The sequence below is a fragment of the Trachemys scripta genome, chromosome 1 (genome assembly GCF_013100865.1).
Source record: "Trachemys scripta elegans isolate TJP31775 chromosome 1, CAS_Tse_1.0, whole genome shotgun sequence".
NCBI classification, from domain to species: Eukaryota; Metazoa; Chordata; order Testudines; family Emydidae; genus Trachemys; species Trachemys scripta.
In genome coordinates this window covers 92942845-92964905 of record NC_048298.1, presented here as the reverse complement: position 1 = coordinate 92964905, position 22061 = coordinate 92942845, and the positions used below count along the sequence as shown (strand labels likewise).

The 22061-nt window shown below is 44.1% G+C and overlaps 1 protein-coding gene across 2 annotated transcripts in view; it reads right to left on the bottom strand.

The window, feature by feature from the left end:
* Nucleotides 1–22061, bottom strand: part of MYH9 (myosin heavy chain 9) — a 90116-nt gene that overhangs the window by 16601 nt on the left and 51454 nt on the right. For both annotated transcript variants that reach the window (XM_034777637.1, XM_034777626.1), the window contains exons 10-22: nt 20315–20410; nt 17744–17862; nt 16107–16259; nt 11609–11782; nt 10842–11015; nt 10151–10265; nt 6900–7093; nt 6263–6384; nt 5694–5763; nt 3535–3695; nt 2531–2639; nt 1293–1424; nt 465–671 (exon numbers count right to left, since the gene is read on the bottom strand). In XM_034777637.1, the coding sequence (XP_034633528.1) occupies nt 465–671; nt 1293–1424; nt 2531–2639; nt 3535–3695; nt 5694–5763; nt 6263–6384; nt 6900–7093; nt 10151–10265; nt 10842–11015; nt 11609–11782; nt 16107–16259; nt 17744–17862; nt 20315–20410 (1826 nt within the window). The remainder of the gene's footprint in view (nt 1–464; nt 672–1292; nt 1425–2530; nt 2640–3534; nt 3696–5693; nt 5764–6262; nt 6385–6899; nt 7094–10150; nt 10266–10841; nt 11016–11608; nt 11783–16106; nt 16260–17743; nt 17863–20314; nt 20411–22061) is intronic.

Genomic DNA, 22061 nt, shown 5'->3' with positions numbered 1-22061 from the left:
GTAGCCACTAGTTGGATGTAGCACACTGCATTCCCATCTAGAAATACAATCAAGTACATAAACCTATATGCAAAGTGGCACTGCTGCTTCTGCTAGAGAGGATACATAGTCTCCAGACTACCATTTTAACTAAGGATCCACCCAGCCACCTAAGAGCAACCTCAGATTCAACCATCACCTAAGAACTGGGGAAATTATCTCAGATAGCTATATGTGTATTACGCTTAGCTGACCCCAGAGCTAGAACTGTCCTATTGCTGTCTCCAGAGTCAGTCTGTGCCAACTTCCTGAAGGCACGAGTGCGGTAACAAACCCTAACAAGTTAGTGGAGTTCAGACCACACCTTCCATACCACTATTTTTTGCCTCCTGTTCTGTTATCCTTCCCACTGAGACAGCACCACTATTCTGATACCTCACTAACCACCTCATTCACACACACTGGTGCCATTCCCAGGATATTACCTGAATGTTCTGCTGCATTTTCTTCTTCTCAACCTGCAGATGTTGACACCGTTCTTCCTCTTCCTCCACCCTGGCCTCCAGGTCATGACAGATGTCCTCCAACTCTTGTTTCTTCGCCGTTAGACGGGCCCTTATCTCCTCAGCCTCAGCACAGAGCTCAGTCTCTGCCTGCAGCTGCTCCTGCAGCTGCAGCTTCTCTGCTATTAGCTACACAGGAGACAAACCCAGGATCTTTAAGTTCCAAATCACTGACTTTACTTTTGTGCTAAACCCCAGGTACTTTTCCTTATATTCTGCACATATGCTCTTCCTTTTGCATAGACTCTTCTCAGTGCAGGACCAGGAGTCTCCTGCTGCTAGTCACAAGCCAAAGTAGGAATGTCATGTTTTAAGTTTTATCCCCTTGCATAAACTTGTATAGTACAATCTCATATGTTACATCAACCCTTAAGAGATGTCTTGGGACCGCCCTTCCTGAGTGAGAGAGATTTTTCTTTATGAGGGAGGAGGAACACACACAGATGTTATCCCTCAACAAAAAAACCCCTTCTCTACTCCAAGCCAGAAACAATCGGTTAGTGACCACGTTCTGTTTCTGTGACTCTCCACAATACTCAGTCAATGGAGATTTTAATCCAAATGATGGCTGTAACGGAGCAACAGCTGTTCACTGTTGCAGAACTAAGAGAAGAGAGCTGGGGTACTTAAGCCAGAGAGAACTAATTAACACCTAAGCAGTAATCCTGCCATTGTAGATCATGGACCAGCTATGTGAAAGAACAGCCATCTAATAGTTTGACTAGCTGGGGTTTTGTGAGGGAGATTCACCTGTGTTTGGAGGGTCTCCATCTCAGTCAGTCTGTTTTCTGCAGCCAACTGCCTCTCCTTGACCTTCACCAGCTCCTCTTCCTTGGCCATCATCTCCTCTTCCTGCCTGCTTACCTGCAGCAGGGGTTTCACCTGCAAGGAGAAAATTAATGGAATGTATAGAGAGTCAATAACAAGAAAAATAGCATGGGGAGACCCTAGTATTCAGTAAATGGGCACTGGAAGGAAACTTACACTAGAAAACAGGCCAGTCCCAACACAAGCTTAGATAAGGTTTGTTTTAGATCTAAAGTACACCTCTACCCTGATAGAATGCTGTCCTCGGGAGCCAAAAAAATCTTAGCACGTTATAGGTGAAACTGCGTTATATCAAACTTGCTTTGATCCGCCAGAGCGTGCAGCCCCACCCCTCCGGAGCGCTGCTTTACTGCGTTATATCCAAATTAGTGTTATATCGGGTAGCTGTGTACTGGTCAATTGCCAGGGTTTTGTTGGGACACTAGAGAATGCCATGGTAGGAGAGGTGCTGCTGGGAGGCAGAATCATTCGAGACTCCGTATAATCTACCCCACCACTAACTCTCAATGCCTACCCACCCCTTACTTCAGGCCAGGATACAGCAGGAAAGAGGTAGGTAATGTCTAGGTGCATGGAGGACCTGGTGCTAAGCCAGGAAAGACATCAGGAGAGAAGAGCAAGAGTGCAAGTCCATCTGCATGTTGGCAAGGGATACTTCACAGAAAGGTCAATCAGAAATCTCATTTCACAGTAGGGGAAAATTAAGATTTACTTTGCTCCTAACTCAGCTCAAGAGCCTCATTCCTGCTGATGCCCACTTCAGTTACAGGCCAGAAAATGATTGAGTCTATTGGTAGAGGATCAGAACCTCAGGCACTCCCCCTCTTCTCTTCTACTGCTCTGGGAGGGATGGTGAACCCCTCACCACCCTAAACAACTCCAGCAACAGCCCTCCTCTTGGAAGGGTACAGAGGACAAGGCTCTTCTGGACTTGGAAGATTACTTTTGCCTTTTCCACAGCGTTACTAGATTCCTATGCAGCAGTGCACCTGAGGCATGCAGATATCCTGCATAACTACACTTGGAACAGCTCTGCTGGTATTATCCAGCTACACCATGGAGCAGAGATCTTGTATGGAGAAGTTTTTGTCTTGCTGAGCATGGAAAGCTCCAGTTACAGCTGTTAACCCTTTGCCAAATAGCCAGGTGAGAAGATGTACCTTGGTGAACAGCCTCCACCACTGCCAGTTACGCAGCTTCAAGTAGGCAGCACAATTCCTCTGAAGCACCTTCATTGCAGTTAGTTGCTGTTGACGTTTGGCAAAGGCCCTGAAAAATAAGAGTGGTCAGACAACCAACAAAGCCACAGGTTCCACACAGACATCTACATCATTAAGTCAATCCTCAGCCACCTCCAACTGTCATTTCCAGATTGTCCTTTCTAAACATTCCATGAGCTTTCTTTATTTCAGACCTTGACTATACTGCTCAGTATATATGGGCTGTCTTCCTTCCTTCATTTTCTTCACCAGTGAGGAAGAGCCTTCTCTCCAACTTCTGCCCCATGAGGAACAATCCTCCCAGCCTCAATGACTCACTACTCACCATCAAGAGATCTTTGTTCCCTTGCCTACGTCTCTCTTCACTACTGGTTTGATGTCTGTTTGCTCACCATACCATTTGTATGTTTACAGAAATGTGCTGTGGTTTATACTGTTCTCTCCACAGTCCCAACTCTAGAGTTTTGAGAGGCAGATGTACACAAAACTTTTGTATTGCACTACACTGTCTCCATGTTGATGGCAGAAACCCTTTTCAAATTCTCACATCTGCCATCTGTGGTTGTGATTGCTCTGGCAAAAGCCTTTCCCATTGCTTGAAGTACCTATAGAGAAGAGTATGCTTTACAGCCTATAAAAACCAAGGAGAATGTAGGATACTAGCTCAAACACTTCCTTGCAGAAGTCTTTACCAGGATTTAGTCAATGCATTACAATTTCACTCTGGTGTCAAGTTTTCGTAAGTGTCAAGTTTTCGTAAGCTGTGCCTGAGTTTTGTAAATGCCTTAAACATCAACTGTTGCATTTTGTGACTGAATCCTCAGAAAAGAGTTAGTCCTTTCTGAAGGGAATCATTTTTAGTTGGCTTTATAGAATAGAAGCTTGACCCAACAAGGATGAGTATGCATTTAACACACATGTACATCATGGAGTATGGTTCTTACTTTCTGGCTAGGTATCCTCTGCAGCATGCTTGGAACTCAATAATGACATCTGTGATCTTCAGGTCTCTTTCCTCCTCAAGGTGAGCGAGGACTCCAGCTCTGAAAAAAACTTTACTCTGTCCAATTCGATACAGGTTTGGATCCAGCTCCAATGCTTTGATCTAAAGAGGGGAGAGAGGGAGAATGCACCCATTAGAAATAGGAAAACATCCCTGCACTGGGACTGCTCTAAGTGATTTGTCACAAGAAACAACCCTTTACAATGCTAGAAGACATTCCTCCCCTGCACCAAGATCATCTGGCCCGTTGACACAGCTGGCTCTAGAGCAGTGGTTTACAACCTGTGGGTCCACAGACTATTTCTAAGATTTCCAAAGGGGCCCTCACACTTCTGTTTGAAATTTTCTGGGGGTCTGCAAATGAAAAATGGTTGAAAACCACTGCTCTAGAAGGATTCTTAGAGTTCAGTCAAGCACAGAATGGGATGGAGGGGCAGAGGGGAAACATGCAGTCAGGTTTAGTACACCACGTTAGAGCATTTAAATCCACAAGAGTGCTTTAGGGAACAGGTCCTGGCCTGACCACTTGTGCACAAAAAAAAAAAAAGACATCTTACTAGCCAGTTTAAGAAGCTACAATGAGAATATAGTGCTCCCACCGTCTGCTAGGAGGTTGTAGCTAGGTTTGGGTTTAACCCAATATATTTAAATATATACTGTGCCTAACCTTCCTCTTCCCTTCCTAAGCAGCACAGACTTGCTGATCCCTCCCATAAATGATACAACTCTTCCAGCTTCTTTTCCCTTGTCAGAAGAAGTGCTCCACCCTGTTTCCTCTTCCCCTAGGACCTGCCTAGCATTAAGCATTTAACAGCTGGGGGAAAAAATCAGCTACATTATGCATGTGACAGAGTGGATGTGGCATCCACTACACACTAGTTCAGTTTCAGTCGGAATGCTAGATAGCCACTTTGCCACAGGCATTCCTGCACTGGCCACTTGGACCCTGCACTAAAAGCAGCTATCACCACAGGTGCCGACTTTGTGGGTGCTCCGGGGCTGGAGCACCCACGGGGAAAAATTGGTAGGTGCTCTGCACCCACTGGGAGCTCCCCAACCCGCCCCCCAGCTCACCTCCGCCTGTATCTGAGTCTCAGCTCACCAGCATGAAAAATCCCAATATGTCATTTGGCTAGCAGAAGGTTTAGCAGCATTAGTCATAGGGGCTTTTACTTGCTATAGTCTTCTGCTGCTCTCCCCCATAACAGACCAGACGTTCCAGTTGGAGAATTCTGTGAGCACATGGGATGTATTCTGTAATACACCTAGAGAAGGAAGGAAGGTCTGATTTAGACCTTCCTCACTCTCCTCTCCAGCCCCAATGCACACAAGTAGGGTTTAGGACAGAGGTGGGCAAACTACGGCCCCCGGGCCACATCCAGCCCGTGGGACCATCCTGCCTGGCCCCCGAGCTCCTGGCCCAGGAGACTAGCCCCCGGCCCCTCCCCTGCCCTGCAGCCTCAGCTCACTTGCTCTGCCGCTGGCACAATGCTCTGGGCAGTGGGGCAGCTCCTGGGCAGCGCAGCTGCAGAATCCAGCCTGACACAGTGCTCTGTGCTGAGTGGTGGCGGCAGCGGCGTGGCCCAGCTCCAGCGCTGCCAGCCACCGGTGCTTCAGGCAGCACGGTCAGGGAGCAGGGGGCAAAGGGGGTTGGATAGAGGGCAGGGGAGTTCAGGGTGGTGGGGGTGTGGATAGGGGGGCGGGAACAGGGGGTTGAATGGGGTCAGGGGTTCCGGGGGCAGGCAGTCAGGGAAGGGGTTCCGGAGGCAGTCAGGGGACAGGGAGAAGGGTGCTTGGATGGGGCAGGGGTCCTGGGGGGGCCGTCAGGAATGAGAGGAGGGGTTGGATGGGGCGGCAGGGGTCCGGGGTCAGTCAGGGGACAAGGACTGGGAGTGTATGGATGGGGCAGGGGTCCCAGAGGGGTCGTCAGGGAACAGCTGGGGTTGTATGGGGCAGGAGTCCCAGGGGGAGGGGGGCAGATAGGAGGTGGGAGATAGGCCACAACCCTCTCCCCTAACCGGCCCTCCATACAATTTACGAAACCCGATGCAGCCCTCAAGCCAAAAAGTTTGCCAGCCCCTGGTTTAGGATGTGGCTTACCATCAGCACACAGGCCTGCTTTCCATCCATGAATCCTTTGGGAATTGAATTTGGAGTCAGGATCTCATATCTGCAGGGACAATCTACGTGTTAGACCAGTTTGACAGATGATATAGAAATTGCACTAGACACTCCGATGAAGACATCTGGGAGAGAATAATGCCTGTAACATATTCCCATAGAACTATGAATTTGTATAGTTTGCAACTCTAGGGGATTACAGAATACAGTGTTCATGCCCTTTGGTAGTAGTAGATAAAGCCACAGTCTTGGCTGAGGTCTTCTACCCATCATGCCAACTACAGGTTTACCACATAAGTCACAGCTTTTGTTGTGAGAGAAGCAAAGCAGTCCAGATCCAACAGATTACTACAATCTCTAGAGAGACCTCGCTCCCATAACAACAAGTGGCGAACTCCTACGTCACTGCCTTCGATATTTAAGTCCCCTGCCATTTAGAAGCAGGGGCAATCAAATTATGATTAAAACAAAGCAACTCTTACGCACTGAACATGCATTTAAACTGGTATGATTGAGAGGCTACTTTTATGCTCTGATCAGAACTTTACCTTTGTCTGAACTCCTGGAATACGACTCTATTGGGGAAGCCCTGTCGGCAGATACGGATTCCCTCCAGCACTCCATTACAGCGAAGCTGATCCAGGACTAAATGGGGGTCCAGTTTGCCAGCCTAATGAGGAAAGGCATTTAGCAACGTTATAAAACTTTACCAGAGCTGTAAAGAGAGACTCCTACTCTGCTCATTGAACTCAAAGTGCCCATTCCAGGGGAAGCCATAAGGAAGGCCCTTACACCTTCTTACTATAGAGGAAAACAGAGATCCACCTCCAAAGTTAAGGGAGTTACAGGATTCATTCTTAGTGCCTTAGAACAGTCTGGCTGGTATTTAATGTTACAAAGCCATCTAGAAAGAAAATCATACATCTGAGCTTCAGGCAGGTATTACAAGTGAACTATAATTAAAATGACATCAGAGATTTAAGAGTAACAGAGAGGTAGGTAATACTTCTGCTGTGCAACAAATGCAGTCACCAGGAAAGGAAACTCTTCACACCCCTCTACAAAGCCTTGCAAGTGATCGAAGGCCATAGTTGTGTCCTTCACAACAAGCAGGTTTACCAGTCATCCCCTCACTCCCAAGACACTGCCAGTATTTTGCTAGCCCAGCCAGAGATCGTCTTTCACCTTCTTCTCATGATTGGGGATGATGCAGCGGACAAAGTTGGGGTTGGTGTTCCTCAGGGTAGCCATCAGCTTGGATAGCTGTTCTTTGTAGAGCTGTCCCACTGTTCGGAACATACCCTTCCTGGTTTTAAAGGCTCCTGGCAATGCTGTATCTGACATACCAGCCACCTGATCCAGCCCAACTATACGATCAACTAAAGAAAGCACAGGGAGAAAGTTAGAACTTCCACTATAGTCTGGTAGGTGAGCGTCTGCAAATATTTGGGCAGAGCAGGATAAGAGGAGCTGCAGGATCCTTTTTGCTTCTTCTCTACACAGATGTAGAAGTCCTGTCCAGCATTTGTGCAGGAATGGGGCAGGAAGGAAAGAAAGCAGCAGCTCACTACTGGGTCTCGGAGTGACGAATTGTTGTGTGAGATGGACACAACTGAGTTTAAAAAAAAAGAGCAGTTGTATTCTGAAGAGCAAACAAATGGCATAATGGATTTTGTGTTTACTACCTCAGATTCCACACTAGGCTTGGTTAGTTTCCAAGTAAAAAGATGGCACTTCTAACAAATTCAACCTGGTCTTTTTCCTTCCTACACAACGACCAGCAACCCTGACACAAATGGAGCTATAAGTTCAGCCAGTTATGTGCATGGTAATAACTCTGCTTGACCTTGCAGGGCTAGCAGTTAGAAAAGCCCCATTCTTAACCAGTAAACTGAGCAAACATGGAATGGAACCATCACAAACTTGGAACCCCACAATGCCATTATTTGAGTCACTTTTCAGAGGACAAGTACACTGTAAGTTAGATATGAGAGTGTGCTACACTTCCAACAGCCTTGGTGGAAAAAGTTGTTAGAGATCCTAACAGCTCCCTTTTGTACCACAAATACTGTGCTCCAAGGAATTGAAGAAGCCATTAGACACAGATTAATGGAGTTTCTCCATTTTTGAACTGGGCTATTTTATCAATAGATACTGGTGAAATTTTGGGGGAAGAGGCCAGGAGAAGCTATAGCACTTATCTTCCCAACTTTCCTACCCAATTTCTACCAGCCTGCAAAACTAAGACAAAAATTCCCTAAGCTCCTAATCACATTGGCTTGGTAGCATCATTGCTTCTTTGATCTTAGCTGTTGCCTGGTATCTAAACTATCACCATGTCAAAGGGGGGAGGGGGAGAGAGAAATCACTCCAAGAGAATATATTTAACTTGAGCACAACCTTGCTTTGGGGTAAAAAACCTGCTGGTAAGATGAGACACCCCCCCCACCCCCACAAAAGAGGCAGGCTCTGCTATTCAGCAAAGGCAACATTACAATCTGCCACCCCTACAATAGCTGCTAAAAATAGGGTCAAGTCTCTCTAATTAGGGAGAAAAGAAGGCTATGTCTCTGGATGACATAGGGAAATCCACAGAAGAGTATCCCAGATTCTGACTGGAACAATTCTCTTAAAATCTTGATCCCTACAGTCTACATGAAAACAGCAAAAATGACAATCATTTAAGACACAAGTTTCAGCTAGGAACAGTCCATGGGGACTGCTCAGCTGCATTCTGTCATTTTTGAATGAATTCTGCAAGCCTGGCGCAGTACAGCATTCACTAGGCAGGCCATTTTTCATGCAGAACAAGTCACATGAGACTTAGTCTCTAAGTCATTCTCAAATGGTTAGCAGCTGAAGTCAAATCATTCCACTGGAGTACTATTCAGTGGAAGTTCTGTTTTTATAGGCTCCTTCTCAGAAACCATCCCTCAAAATCCTGCACTGAAATGCAGCATCACTGGGTCTGTATTCAAACAGATGATGGAAATGTTTGCTTTTTGGCTATTTCTAGGTTTCCTTTCTAACTGTTCCTATGCAGGTCTTAGGAGTGCATGGACAGCATATGGATGTGTCTGCAATTTCAAGTATCTCACTGCAAAGTATGAGCTTTGCTTTTGTTTTTCAAGTCCAAGAGGGGTTACTAGCATGAAGCAAAGGGACTGAACAAAGAGAGAAGCAGGAGTGGCAAAGGGACAGAAGAATTAACGGAAGCATTTCTTGCATGGCTCTAGGATGCGTTACACACGACACGACAGCCGGTTTTCTCAGTCACCTGGTTCTAGATGAAGAATAGGAAAGTGTTGATAGAAATAGGCTCTCTGAACGTTCTGCATCTCTGCAACAGACAGAGACGTCAAAGAAAACCCAAGGAAAAAAAAGCGATAGTAACAGTAAGAGTCAAAAGCAACAAACACATCCAAAGAGGAAAGAGTAAAAGACCTAATGACACTGCAGTAAGAACACACTAGTGACAGAATTAACTATATCGTTTCACCCTCTGAGATGTCATGCTTGAATGCTGTAGCTACTAGCTACATACTGGTAGCTTCAGATTTTAGCCTGGGATTCCTTGGTTAGAGAAGTAGCTGCAGTGCATGCACCAGGCTATAGGCCAATGAATATCAACCCCTCATTTCAGCTAGAGGGGATATTTCTCTTGTGCAGTATTGTTGCCTAAGCAAAGCAAGCAGATAGCAAGTTCCAGATTAGAGCCCTGCAGTGGGACTGGGATCCCCGGGGTCCCGCAGAATCCGCTGCCATAATAGTGGGAGCAGGTAAAACATACTTTGTTGTAGGCGGGATTGGATGGGCCAAAAATATACCCCCACCCCCAAACAAGACAAAAAGACAAGACCATGGTAAATATATCTCTAGTTAGTGTGTCAAATAGAATTTCAGCAATGTAAAGCAAGTTCCTTTTTTTTTTTTAAAAAAAACATTTTAATACTTAAATTTAAGCGAGGGATAGAAAGTTTTGTTGTCCATTATAAAAGGAGTTAAAGTATTTTTACATGGTTTAAGCAAGATATTTTACTCTTTTAGTGGTAAAAAAATCTGAATTCTATTATAATATACACACACACACATATATATATATATATACACACACACACACCAACTTTTTTTGTTTTGTTTTTAGTAGTATGGGGGAAATCTGTCTCTCTTGCAGAATCTAAGGTTTTTGTGGGTAGGAGCAGGATAAAAATGCAAGAAACATTGCAGGAGCGGATGGGAGGGAGTATTGCAGATCAGAATAAAAAATAAAATAAAATAATCCCACACAGGGCTCAATTCCAGATCATGCTGATCTCTATTCTCATTCTAAGGGGGAAAAGCAGCACATCTGTCAGAGTTTTATCAGATACCAAATTATGTTAAATGTCAATTTGTCTAGTAAAAACTGCCAACAGGAAAGAGTTTTAATCACATACCATCTTTCCACAGCTCAGACACAAACTTGTCTGAGGACTGGTGGAGAAGAGTAGCAATGTTATCATTCAGAGGATCCATGTTCTTCATCAGCCACTCATCTGCTTTGTAATCCACCTAAGGAAAGAATCATGTTAATCACCAAGAAATTGACTGAGGGTTTACAAAAGTGCAGGATCTAGTAGGACCCTGCACAAGTCTAAAAACCAATATTAAGGGGGTGGTTAATAGACATTGTTTGTGGGTCTGACCCTCTACTCCCCACTCTGAGGCATCTAGTGAGCACACCTGCAGAATGCAGTTGAACAGTTGCTATAGTATGTGCTGTTAAGAGCTAGGAGTGAGGCTGCAATACCAGTATGCACCACCTTGGGAGTGTCACTCAACAGCAGTGGAGTATCACTCGAATATTTGTTCACCAAGAGTCAACAAGCTGAGTTAGGTCATCTTCGTCTCAGTTTGGAGTTTGAGTCTTGCAATGTTTACACCTACTGTTTTGTAGGCAAGTCCTCCTAGCCCACAAGGTGGATGCATTTGGTAGGATCATCTGGGTCAGGTACCTGAGTAATTATAGAAACTTCTTTCGTTGGCATGTGAAGCATCAGAATTCTAAGAACAGCTAGATCTAGTAGATTTGTGAAGAATCCAGCAGCATGTTCTGGATTCACTCCACACAGCAGCCATGAGTCTTACCTTGCCAGCATAGTGCATAATGCAGAAGTCAGCTTTGTCTTTCAGCTGTTTTGGCTTCTGGAATTTGGAGTGGTTGCCTTGTTCCTGCACCACCTTTTCCACAAAGCTTTTGTCAGTCGCTTTTGGGAACCAGCACTCTTCATCCAGCAAAGCCAATATACCAGGGGGCCCCGCCTAAAACAAGGAATATACCAGAACATCTCAATAAAGACACAAATCAGCCCTATGCTACTGCCAACATTTAAACACTTTAAAAGAAAAATACCCAACCACCAAAAGCAGCTGTATTAAAATTAGATTCCCAATAATACAGAAATGGCTAATCACAGAATATCACCTGTGATTCCCCAGTTGGATTCTGGAGTGTTCCTTTCACTACTAAGACCCCTAAATGAGACTAGGATTGTCTAGGGAGCCAGCCTTAGGTGACAGGATGCTTTTTAAAGGGAAAAAGGAAGCTACTTGGCCACTCTCCTTACAAGCGTACACAGAGAACATTAAAATACAGAAGGTCATTGCAGGGGATTTCACAAAGCACATTAATTTAGGAATGGGTACTGGTACATCTGATCAGCAATATATTATTTGGAAGTAAGACAGAAAGAAGTGCCCATGTTCACATTTAAGTAAAATCACTTGCTTAGATAAAGGGTTGCAGGAACTGGAAGGCCAGTCCCCAGCCTGTCCATGATAGCATAGAAAGTAAAAAGCACGTAATGCAGCCTCTCCTTGCTGCTCAGAAAGGATGTGCAAATTGTTTTTTTTACCGGCTTTTCTATGAGCTCGATGCAGGGCTGTAGGTCCAGGCCAAAGTCAATGAAGTTCCATTCTATGCCCTCCCGTTGGTATTCCTCTTGTTCCAGAATGAACATGGTATGATTGAAGAGCTGCTGCAACTTCTCGTTTGTGTAGTTAATACACAGCTGTTCAAATGAGTTCAGCTAATAGGGAGAAAAGGGGAGAAGTTAGAGGGGGACTCAACTTGAATGGTCACCTTTGTTAGAAGATTTACTTACTATTTTTCTGTTACCACTTAGGATCACTTCTATAACAGATTAGTTTGACAAAAAAATGTTCTGTGTACGCTGTACATCTGGTAGCACCATGTCAATCACTTTCAGTTATACAAGAGTCATTTATACACTCTACAATACAGCAGAAGAGTTGAGAAACTACAGCAATCTGGGACAAGGAAGGTCTCCCCTTTTCCCACAACCTCAAAGTTGGGAACTCCCTTAATAGATCTGGGGAACAATGGGAGCCCAGACCCTTCTCTCCTCTCCTGACCCTCCCAACCAAGTTTTTGCTCAAGGAGCAACGAGAACCTGGGGAAGCACGGGATGACACGGGAGAGGGTATTTTTCACCCTCTAGAGACTTCTGTAGGTCCAAGGAAGAAGTTCTGGAGTTGGGATGCCTTACCTGTATGCTGCTGAACAGGCTGACAGGCAGGAATGCACATAGGCCACAAAATGTCTGATGTTTGCATCTGACCCACTCTCCCTTGCTTCTAAGAATATTTTTAGCGACACTTAATAGAATCCAAGGCCAGAAGTGACGTAAGAATGGCCATACTGGGTCAGACCATCTAAACCAGTATCCTGTCTTTAGACAGTGGCCTGGTGTTTGAGGGAATGGGTAGAACAGGGAATCATCAAGCGATCCATCCTCTGTCACCCATTCACAGCTTCTGGCAAACAGAGGCTAAGGACACCATCCCTGCCCATCCTGGCAAAGAGCCATTGATGGACCTATTCTCCATGAACTTATCTAGTTCTTTCTTCAACCCTGTTATAATCTTGGCCTTCACAACATCCTCTGGTAAAGAGTTCCACAGGTTGACTGCGCATTGTGTGAAGAAATACTTCCTTTTGTTTTAAACCTGCTGCCTATTAATTTCATTTGATGACCACTAGTTCTTGTATTATGAGGCGTAAACATGTCCTTATTTACTTTCTCCACACCAGTCATGATTTTATAGACCTCTATCATATTCCCCCCCGCCCCCATCATCTCTTTTCCAATCTGAAAAGTCCCAGTCTTATTAATCTTTCTTCATATGGAACTTGTTCCATACCCCTAATTATTTTTGTTGCCCTCTTCTGTACCCTTCCCAATTCCAATACATCCTTTCTGAGATGGGGCGACCAGATCTGCATGCAGTATGCAAGATGTGGACATACTATGGATTTATATAGAGGCAATATATTTTCTCTCTTATTATCTATCCCTTTGCTAATGATTCCCAACATTCTGTTTGCTCAGTGTGCAGCGGCAGTCAAAAAAGCTGATGTTTTCAGAGAACTACCCGCAGTGACTCCAAGATCTCTTTCTTGGGTGGTAATATCTAATTTAGACGTCATCATTTTAGATTATATGTATAGTGGGGATTAGGTTTTCCAATATGCATTACTTTACATTTATCAACATTGAATTTCATCTGCCATTTTGTTGCCCAGTCACCCAGCTTTGTAAGATCCCTTTATAACTCTTCACAGTCTGCTTTGGACTTAACTATCTTGAGGAGTTTTGTATCATCCGCAAATTTTGCCACTTCATTGTTTACCCCTTTTTCCAGATCATTTATGAATATGTTGAACCCTGTTGGACACCATTATTTACCTCTCTCCATTCTGAAAACTGACCATTTATTCCTACTCTTTGTTTCCTACCTTTTATCCAGTTCCTGATCCATGAGAGGACCTTCCCTCTTATCCCATGAAAGCTTACTTTGAATAAGAGCCTTTGGTCAGGGACCTCGTCAAAGGCTTTCTGAAAACCTAAGTATATTATATCCACTGGATCACCCTTGTCCACATGCTTGTTGATCCTCTTAAAGAATTCTAGTAGATTGGTGAAGCATGATTCCCTTTACAAAAAACATGTTGACCCTTCCCCAACAAATCGGGTTCATCTATGTGGCTCAGAATTCTGTTTTTTACTGTCGTTTCAACCAGTTTGCCTGGTACTGAAGATAAGCTTACCACCTGTAATTGTCAAGAGCACCTCTGGAGCCTTTTTTAAAAAGTCATGTCTCATTAGGAAAAAGTTCCTAACTGTCAGGGTGGTTAAACACTGGAATAAATTGCCTAGGGAGGTTGTGGAATCTCCATCTCTGGAGATATTTAAGAGTAGGTTAGATAAATGTCTATCAGGAATGGTCTAGACAGTATTTGGTCCTGCCATGCGGGCAGGGGACTGGACTTGATGACCTCTCGAGGTCCCTTCCAGTCCTAGAATCTATGAATCTATGAATTAGCTATCCTCCAGTCATCTGGTTCAGAAGCTGATTTAAAGGATAGGTAATATACTACAGTTCTTCAATTTCACATTTGAGTTCCTTCAGAACTCTTGGGTGAATACTATCTCATACTGGTGACTTGTATTTGCTGTTTAATTTATCAATTTGTTCCAAAACCTCTAATGACACATCAATCTGGGACAGTTCCTCAGATCTGTCAACTAAAAACGAACAACTCAGGTTTGGGAATCTACCTAAGAATTAATTTAGTTTCTCCGAAATGGCCTTATCTTCCTTGAGTGCTCCTTTAGCATCTCGATTGTCCAGTGGCCCCCACGGGTTGTTTAGCAGGCTTCCAGCTTCTGGTGTACTTACATTTTTGCTGTTATTTTTTGAGTCTTTGGCTAGCTGTTCTTAGAATTCATTTTTGACCTTCCTAAATATATTTTTTACACGTCACTTGCCAGAGTTCATGCTCCTTTCTATTTTCCTCAATAGGATTTAACTTCCACTTTTTAAAGAATTTTTTTTTGCCTCTGCTTTTTACTTTGTTGTTTAGCCATAGTGGCACTTTTTTGGTCCTCTGTTTTTTTTTAATTTGGGGTACACATTTAAATTGAGCCTCTATTTTGGTGTCTTGAAAAAGTTTCCATGCAGCTTGCAGGGATTTCACTTTTGGCACCGTACCTTTTAATTTCTGTTTAACTAAATCCCTCATTTTTGTGTAGTTCCCCTTCTGAAATTAAATGCTACCATGATGAGCTGCTTTGGTGTTCCCTCCCACATCAGGATGTTAAATTTTATTATGTTATGGTCACTATTACCAAACAATTCAGCTATATTCACCTCTTGGACCAGATCCTGTGCTCTACTTAGGACTAAATCAAGAACTGCATCTCCTCTTATGGGTTCCAGCATTAGCTGCTCCAAGAAGCAGTTATTTAAGGTGTCAAGAAATGATCTCTGTATCCCATCCTGAAGTGCCATGTACGCGGTCAGCATGGGGATAGTTGAAATCCCTCATTGAGTTTTTTATTTTTATAGCCTCTCTAATCTCCCTGAGCATTTCAGTCATTATCACCATCCTGGTCAGGTGGTTGATAGTAGATCCCTAGTGCTATATTCTTATTAGTCAAGCATGGAATTACTATCCATAGAGATTCAGTGGAGGGATAGCTCAGTGCTTTGAGCATTGGCCTGCTAAACCCAGGGTTGTGAGTTCAATCCTTGAGGGGGCCATTTATGGATCTGGGGGAAAAATCTGTCAGGGGATTGGTTCTGCTTTGAGCAGGGGGTTGGACTAGGTGACCTCCTGAGGTCCCTTCCAACCCTGATATTCTATGATTCACAGTTTGGTTCATTTACAATTTTTACATCATTTGATTCTATACTTTCTTTCACATATAGTGCCACTCCCCCACCAGCACAACCTTCCAATATATTTTGTATCCTGGTATTACTGTGTCCCACTGGTTATTCTTGTTCCATCATTGTATTCATCCAGTCTGACTTCCTGTATAACACAGACAATAGAACTTCCCCAAATTCCTAAGCATATCTTTTGGAAAATCTTCAACAGATCCTCCTTTAGTGTTCTGAAACATTTTTAGTCAATTTCAAAACATTCAAGTTGACAGTGGCCCTTAAATTCCACATTGCAAGAGAGACACCAAAAAAGTCATTCAACTTCAGCCTAAAGCTAACGAACATTTGGACTCTGATCTATGGGAGGAAATCTAGAGATACAGAACCATACAGATGGTTACTGCAGTATCCACAATACACACTCCAGAAAGGAGGAGAGCCTCAGAACATACTACAGATAATTTAAATATTTGCAACCAATTTGAAATAACACCTAGAAACTGCCCAGTTAGTGGGGCAGTGCGGTTCCTCACTAAGAAAGTCCAGTTCAGTCTTAAAAAGGGGCTAATCTGTTTCTCCTCAGACCTCAGTGATATTCTGCCAGGGAGCAAAGGCACAGGAACATGCTGCATTGTACGCAGGAATAGAATACCTCCTTACTTCAAAAATCTCAAAGCCGGCAATGTCAAGGATTCCAATGAAGGATGCCCCCTGTCTTTTGGTCTTATCCAGGGCCTTGTTGATGCGCATCACCAGCCAACGGAACATACGTTCATAAGTGGCTTTGGCCAGTGCCTCGATGGCAAAGTCAGCCTGAGTAGGAAGGAAACAAAAACAAGAGTTGTACTGTAATCCAAAACTGAATAGCTCAGGAATCTGGCATATTGGAGACTCAGGTTGGAGTCAGTGGCCTGACTGGCTTAGTGAATGCGTCAGTCATTTTGCAGACTCTTCCAGATGAAAAGGAGGGACTCAGTAATGAATGGAGGACTTGTCATACTGGATCAGATTCAAAGAAGTCCCAATTCCAGCATCTTGCCTCTGGCAGGAGCCAATACCAGGTACTCCAAAGGGGAAATTCTGTCTAGTCCTCTCATAAAGGTCAATGGCTGTACCATGGTGACTTTTCAGGGTTCCATAAGGGAACCATAGGTATTTGTGGAGTCTGGGGCTTGTTTTCTCAATGCCTCACTTCCTGGAAGGTCAAGTTCCTGCATCAGAGGCAGAGAGTTGTATATTGAAATGGGAGGGCAGTCAAGGATGATTTATAGACTCTGACTGGTATCCTTCCTTCCCATCACCCCACTTCTAAAGAGGATATTTGTATAGCACACAGAGAACACACTGAAGTGTTCATCACAGGACAAGTTGAGAAGTGAAAATACACAGCGTGCAGGCCTGAGAGCCCTTTGGCAGGAGGCAGACAGTTGCCACATATAGCCAAGATAAAGGCCTAGCATAGTCTGCTCCATTTTACAACTAAATTTCTGCACTCAGGGATGCCACAGGGCATTTGTCAACACTGAGGGTGAGTATGAGCATCACTATCTTTGCACCTAATGTGTAGGAAATGCCATGTTACAAGCTGACTGGCCCTTTACTGGGCTAGGGAACAGATAGCACCATTTAATTGTTACCCCTTGGCCCCTTCCCAGCTGGGTGCATCTATAAAGGCCTGAGAGAACTCATCTGGGAGAGAGGAGCTGCAGAAGGGTAGCTGACTCCTCTAGTAGGCTCTGGAAAAGGATAACTCTCAGATAGACACCCTGGAGGGGGACTGAGGATAGTTGCAGGAGGAAAGCTGGCTTGCTCCTATGACTGGCCCTGGAAGAGGGAGCAAGCCCTGAGAATCAGAGCTCTGCAGGAGAATGGGAAAGAACTGAGCCCAGGAGAGCACAAGACTCTTTTTATTTATGTTGCACTTGAGACTATCACCTACATGGGTTACCAGTGCCTTGCCAGGTGATGCAAGAGAGACGACTGCCACTGGGGCAGGGTGAACAGTGCCATGGCAGGCCCCAAGGAGTTACCCCAGAGGCTGACTGGCATGTGGCAGCTTTCGATAAGACGCTGAGAGCCCTGAAGGGAATTCACTCCCTAGAGACAGCCAACTGCCATTTTCACATTCGAGAGAGAGAGAGATCTCAGATCACTGGAGCAAATACTAAAGCAGTTTCCACACTCCATTGCTTACATATCTCATTGCAATTATCTGAGGCTATGGAAGTCTTTAGTGCATATGTTAATCTTAGTGCTATGTTACTACAAGGGCTCACTTACTTCTGCAGAACACATACCTGCTCTTTAGTCTGAGCTTTCTGGACGTAGTCTCGTCCCACCTTGATACGAGGGGTTAGGATTCCCCTGGTGAAGTCGGTCACATTGATACCCAAAAGGTGGGATACTTTCTGAGCAGCTAGAAAGGAGAAGAGGAAGCAAAGAGATGTTCACCTTAAGATTAATGCTCCTTTTGCTTCACAGGGAAATGACAAAAGGAGAAAGATATTCCTGACAATCTATCCCTTAGAGTCAAATACCAGCAATGAATAGCTCTTAACTGAACAGGTTAATGAGACAATCAAAGAAGAGATCTAAAAAACACTGGAGTGTGTTAAATTGCTTCAGGAAACAAGAGTAAATGTTTCACTTCCCTTCCGGGCTCCGGTGGCTGCTGTGCTCCCTGACTCCTGGGCTCTGTAAGAGCTGAGCTGCTCAAGCGCTACCGGCTTCGGGCAGCCCCCATACCTTCAGACCCTGCGCTGCCGGCCAGGCACTTCCCCTCCTGGGCTCCGGGGGCGCAGCGTCCGGAGGCATGGGGGCTGCCCGAAGCCAGTAGCGCTAGGCTCTTAAATAAACAGAGCCAAGGAGTCAAGGAGGACAGCAGCCACCGCCGAAGCCCAGGAGGGGAAGTGCCCGGCTGGCGGCGCAGGGTTCGGAGGCATGGGGGCTGCCCGAAGCCGGTAGCACTCGGGCAGCTCAGTTCTTACAGAGCCGAGGAGTCAGGGAGCACAGCAGCCACCGGAGCCCTCTTTAAGGTAAGCCAGGGATGCCAGAAGCTGGGAGTATTTTTCCCAGACATGTTCAGCTTTTTGGAAATTCCCCCCGAATGGGGGTTTGATTACCAAAAAGCCGGACATGTCCGGGAAAAAACGGACATATGGTAACCCTACCTGCACCCATTTTGAGGATGCATCCAAGTTGATGAAATATATAAAAGGAATCCCGGCGAATCAATCTCTGCACTGGCTGAATGGCCTCTTCAGATAACTGTAATCAGTGTAAGAACGTTTCACATCTGGTATGAGACTGTCCCCTCTCCTCTCTGGAGGGAAACCATTTGAAGTGGATTTGCGAAATCGTGACATAATGGTTGAAGGTATAATCCAAAGGCCATTTTTATGGTCCTCAGAAGCCTCCTATCTACTGGCCTCTTACTACAATTCATCGATTTCAAGTCCAGAATTCTGATCATGTAGTCCAATGTACTAAGTAACATCGGCCACAGAACTTCCCAAAAGAATCCTTAAAATTTTCTTTTAAAAAAAACAAAAAAACAAAAAAACAACACACACCACAACCCATCTTGATTTAAAAGTGGTCAGTGATGGAGAATCACCATAACCCTTGCTAAATTGTTCAAATGGTTAATTAATTCTATTAAATTATGCCTTATTTCAAGTCTGAATTTGTCTAGCTTCAACCTTCAGCCATTGGATTATATTGTACCATTCTTGCTAGTTTGAAGAACCCATTATTACATATTTGTTCACCAGGTAGTTACTTACAGACAGTAATCAAGTCACCCGTTAACCTTATCTTTGTTAAGCTAAATAGACTGAGCTCCTTGAATCTATTGCTCTAATGCGTGTTTTCTAATCCTTCAATTATTCTCCTGGCTCTTCTCTGAACCCTCTCCAATTTATCAACATCCTCCTTGAATTGTACAGTATTCCAGTAGTGGTTGCAAATACAGAGGTAAAATAACCTCCCTACTCCTACTCTAGATTCCCATTTATGCATCCTAGGATCGCATTAGCTCTTTTGGCCATGGCATCACACTGGGAACTCATGTTCAGCTGATTTACCATGCACCCCAAATCTTGTTCAAAGTCACTGTTTCCCAGGATAGAGCCCCCCCACCTGTAAGTGCAGCCTGCATTCTTTGGTTTACCAATCCAGATTGCTCCATCAGTGAAATGTCTGCATTATTTACCACTCCCTTAATTTTGGGGTCACATGAAAACTACCAGTGATTACAGTGTTTTCTTCTAAGTCATTGACAAAAGTTTTAAGTACTGTAGAGTCAAGAACAGATCCCTGTGGGACACCACTAGAAAATGCACCCACTTGTACCCTTTATAAATGGGGCAATGGAGAGAAGTCTCCCAAGCATGCACCAACAGGGTGCTAATTACACCTATTTAGAGAGAACACTTAGCTATGGTAAATGCATCATTTACCCATCACCGATCTGCCCACTCAAGCCTTATCAAGCAGTATTTTAACTGAAACAGACTACTGAAGGGATATTTCCTTAAATCCTTTGAGCAAGGCGCATGATTTAGGCTGAGAATATGTTTTATAGGTGTTCTCATACATCTGACCACAGCTGAACACACTCGTCACATGGCAATAGTATAACAGTTTCAACTAGTTAACATGTTCACTTCCTGTCCAACACCACAAGAACACTGCTCCATTCCTGCCCAAAGGTGGCTGCAGTTCAGCACTGAATAAAATGATTTGTACATTTATGTTTTGTTAAAGAACTTGGGCTCCTCTGGAAAGCACAGAACTTTATAAAATATGATCCCTTATCCCATGCTCTTGTAGGAAGAAGTATTGGTTGTTTTTGTGGGATTGGTTACCTGTATTGTCTGGCATAGAGGCTTGGTCTGTGTTGCGCTCTTTCTTGAAGACTATGTTGCCAAGCTGAAGAACACCCGAGATCACTCTCAGCAGACCTTTTATAGAGCAAAGGAAGGTCAGATTTAGAAAGAATCTTAAGATTGCATATTAGCAATACATGTAAGGAAGGTATGAGCAGCATGCACTGACTTTTTTCCTGTTCACCTCAGGCATCAGATTAAGAGGATGAAAATTTCCATTGTGTAACAGTAATCATTGAAAGGGCAAAGCCACGCCAGTATTAGGGTGTGAGCCAGTTAAGGTTGGGCAGATCTTTGTTCTTTTCATCCAGCACACTTTCACCTCCCTGGCACAAGTGTTATAAAGTCTCCATTTGTTGGAACATATGTAGCGTGGCAGACTGCAGGTATCAGGATATCCACTGAAGCACCTGTACCACTGCAGACAACATACTGAAGCACCCCTCTTAGCCCTTTCAAGAATCAGCATCAGATGCTAGAACAGAGAGGGAGAATTTTCAATACTGAATATTGAAAAAAGCGTTGATCTGATGCCATCTTCATCTCAAGTCTCACTGAACAGCAAGTCTGTTAGTAGCTAACTATTTATACCACTAACTGGTCACTACTTCCTCTTCAAGTGGTCTCCCCCTCTACCTACTATAGCACTAGCTAGGTTACAGGATCTCTGGCCCACATGTCCACAGCGAATAAAGCCTCCACAGGTATTTCAGGACCGGCAGGAAAGAAGCACACATGCATCCATTGACATGACATGAAATCTGACAGCCCAATGACTGGATCTGGAGACCTGGCATTCAAACAGAAAGCTTATTTTTATATTTCAGAGTAGCAGCCGTGTTAGTCTGTATCTGCAAAAAGAACAGGAGTACTTGTGGCACTTTAGAGACTAACAAATTTATTAGAGCATAAGCTTTCGTGGGCATCCGAAGAAGTGGGCTGTAGCCCACGAAAGCTTATGCTCTAATAAATTTGTTAGTCTCTANTGGGTGAAAAGACATCTCTGCATTGAGGTCTAATTAGGGATTTGGCAACCTAATGTATGGCCAAAGAGACCTGATGTCCGCTTTTTAAATTATGCTGAAGGGCACATCTTCACTGGCAAATGGAAGTGGTTCCAATAGCTCATTTGCAGAGATGCATGGGATGCCATTTCCTCTCTGTTCTGGGTGTGAAATATGTTAAATGTTCTTTTAGGCTTATGAGAAACATACATATGGCAGCTGGTTGAACAGTACATTTATTTGGTTTGAATCCAAAGTCTAAACACTCTAACCATCTTTTTAGATGAGACAATATAAAAATAACAAGAGTACTTGTGGCACCTTAGAGACTAACAAATTTATTGGAGCATAAGCTTTCGTGGGCATCCGAAGAAGTGGGCTGTAGCCCACGAAAGCTTATGCTCTAATAAATTTGTTAGTCTCTAAAGTGCCACAAGTACTCTTGTTATTTTTATATTGTCTCATCTAAAAAGATGGTTAGAGTGTTTAGACTTTGGATTCAAACCAAATAAATGTACTGTTCAACCAGCTGCCATATGTATGTTTCTCATAAGCCTAAAAGAACATTTAACATATTTCACACCCAGAACAGAGAGGAAATGGCATCCCATGCATCTCTGCAAATGAGCTATTGGAACCACTTCCATTTGCCAGTGAAGATGTGCCCTTCAGCATAATTTAAAAAGCGGACATCAGGTCTCTTTGGCCATACATTAGGTTGC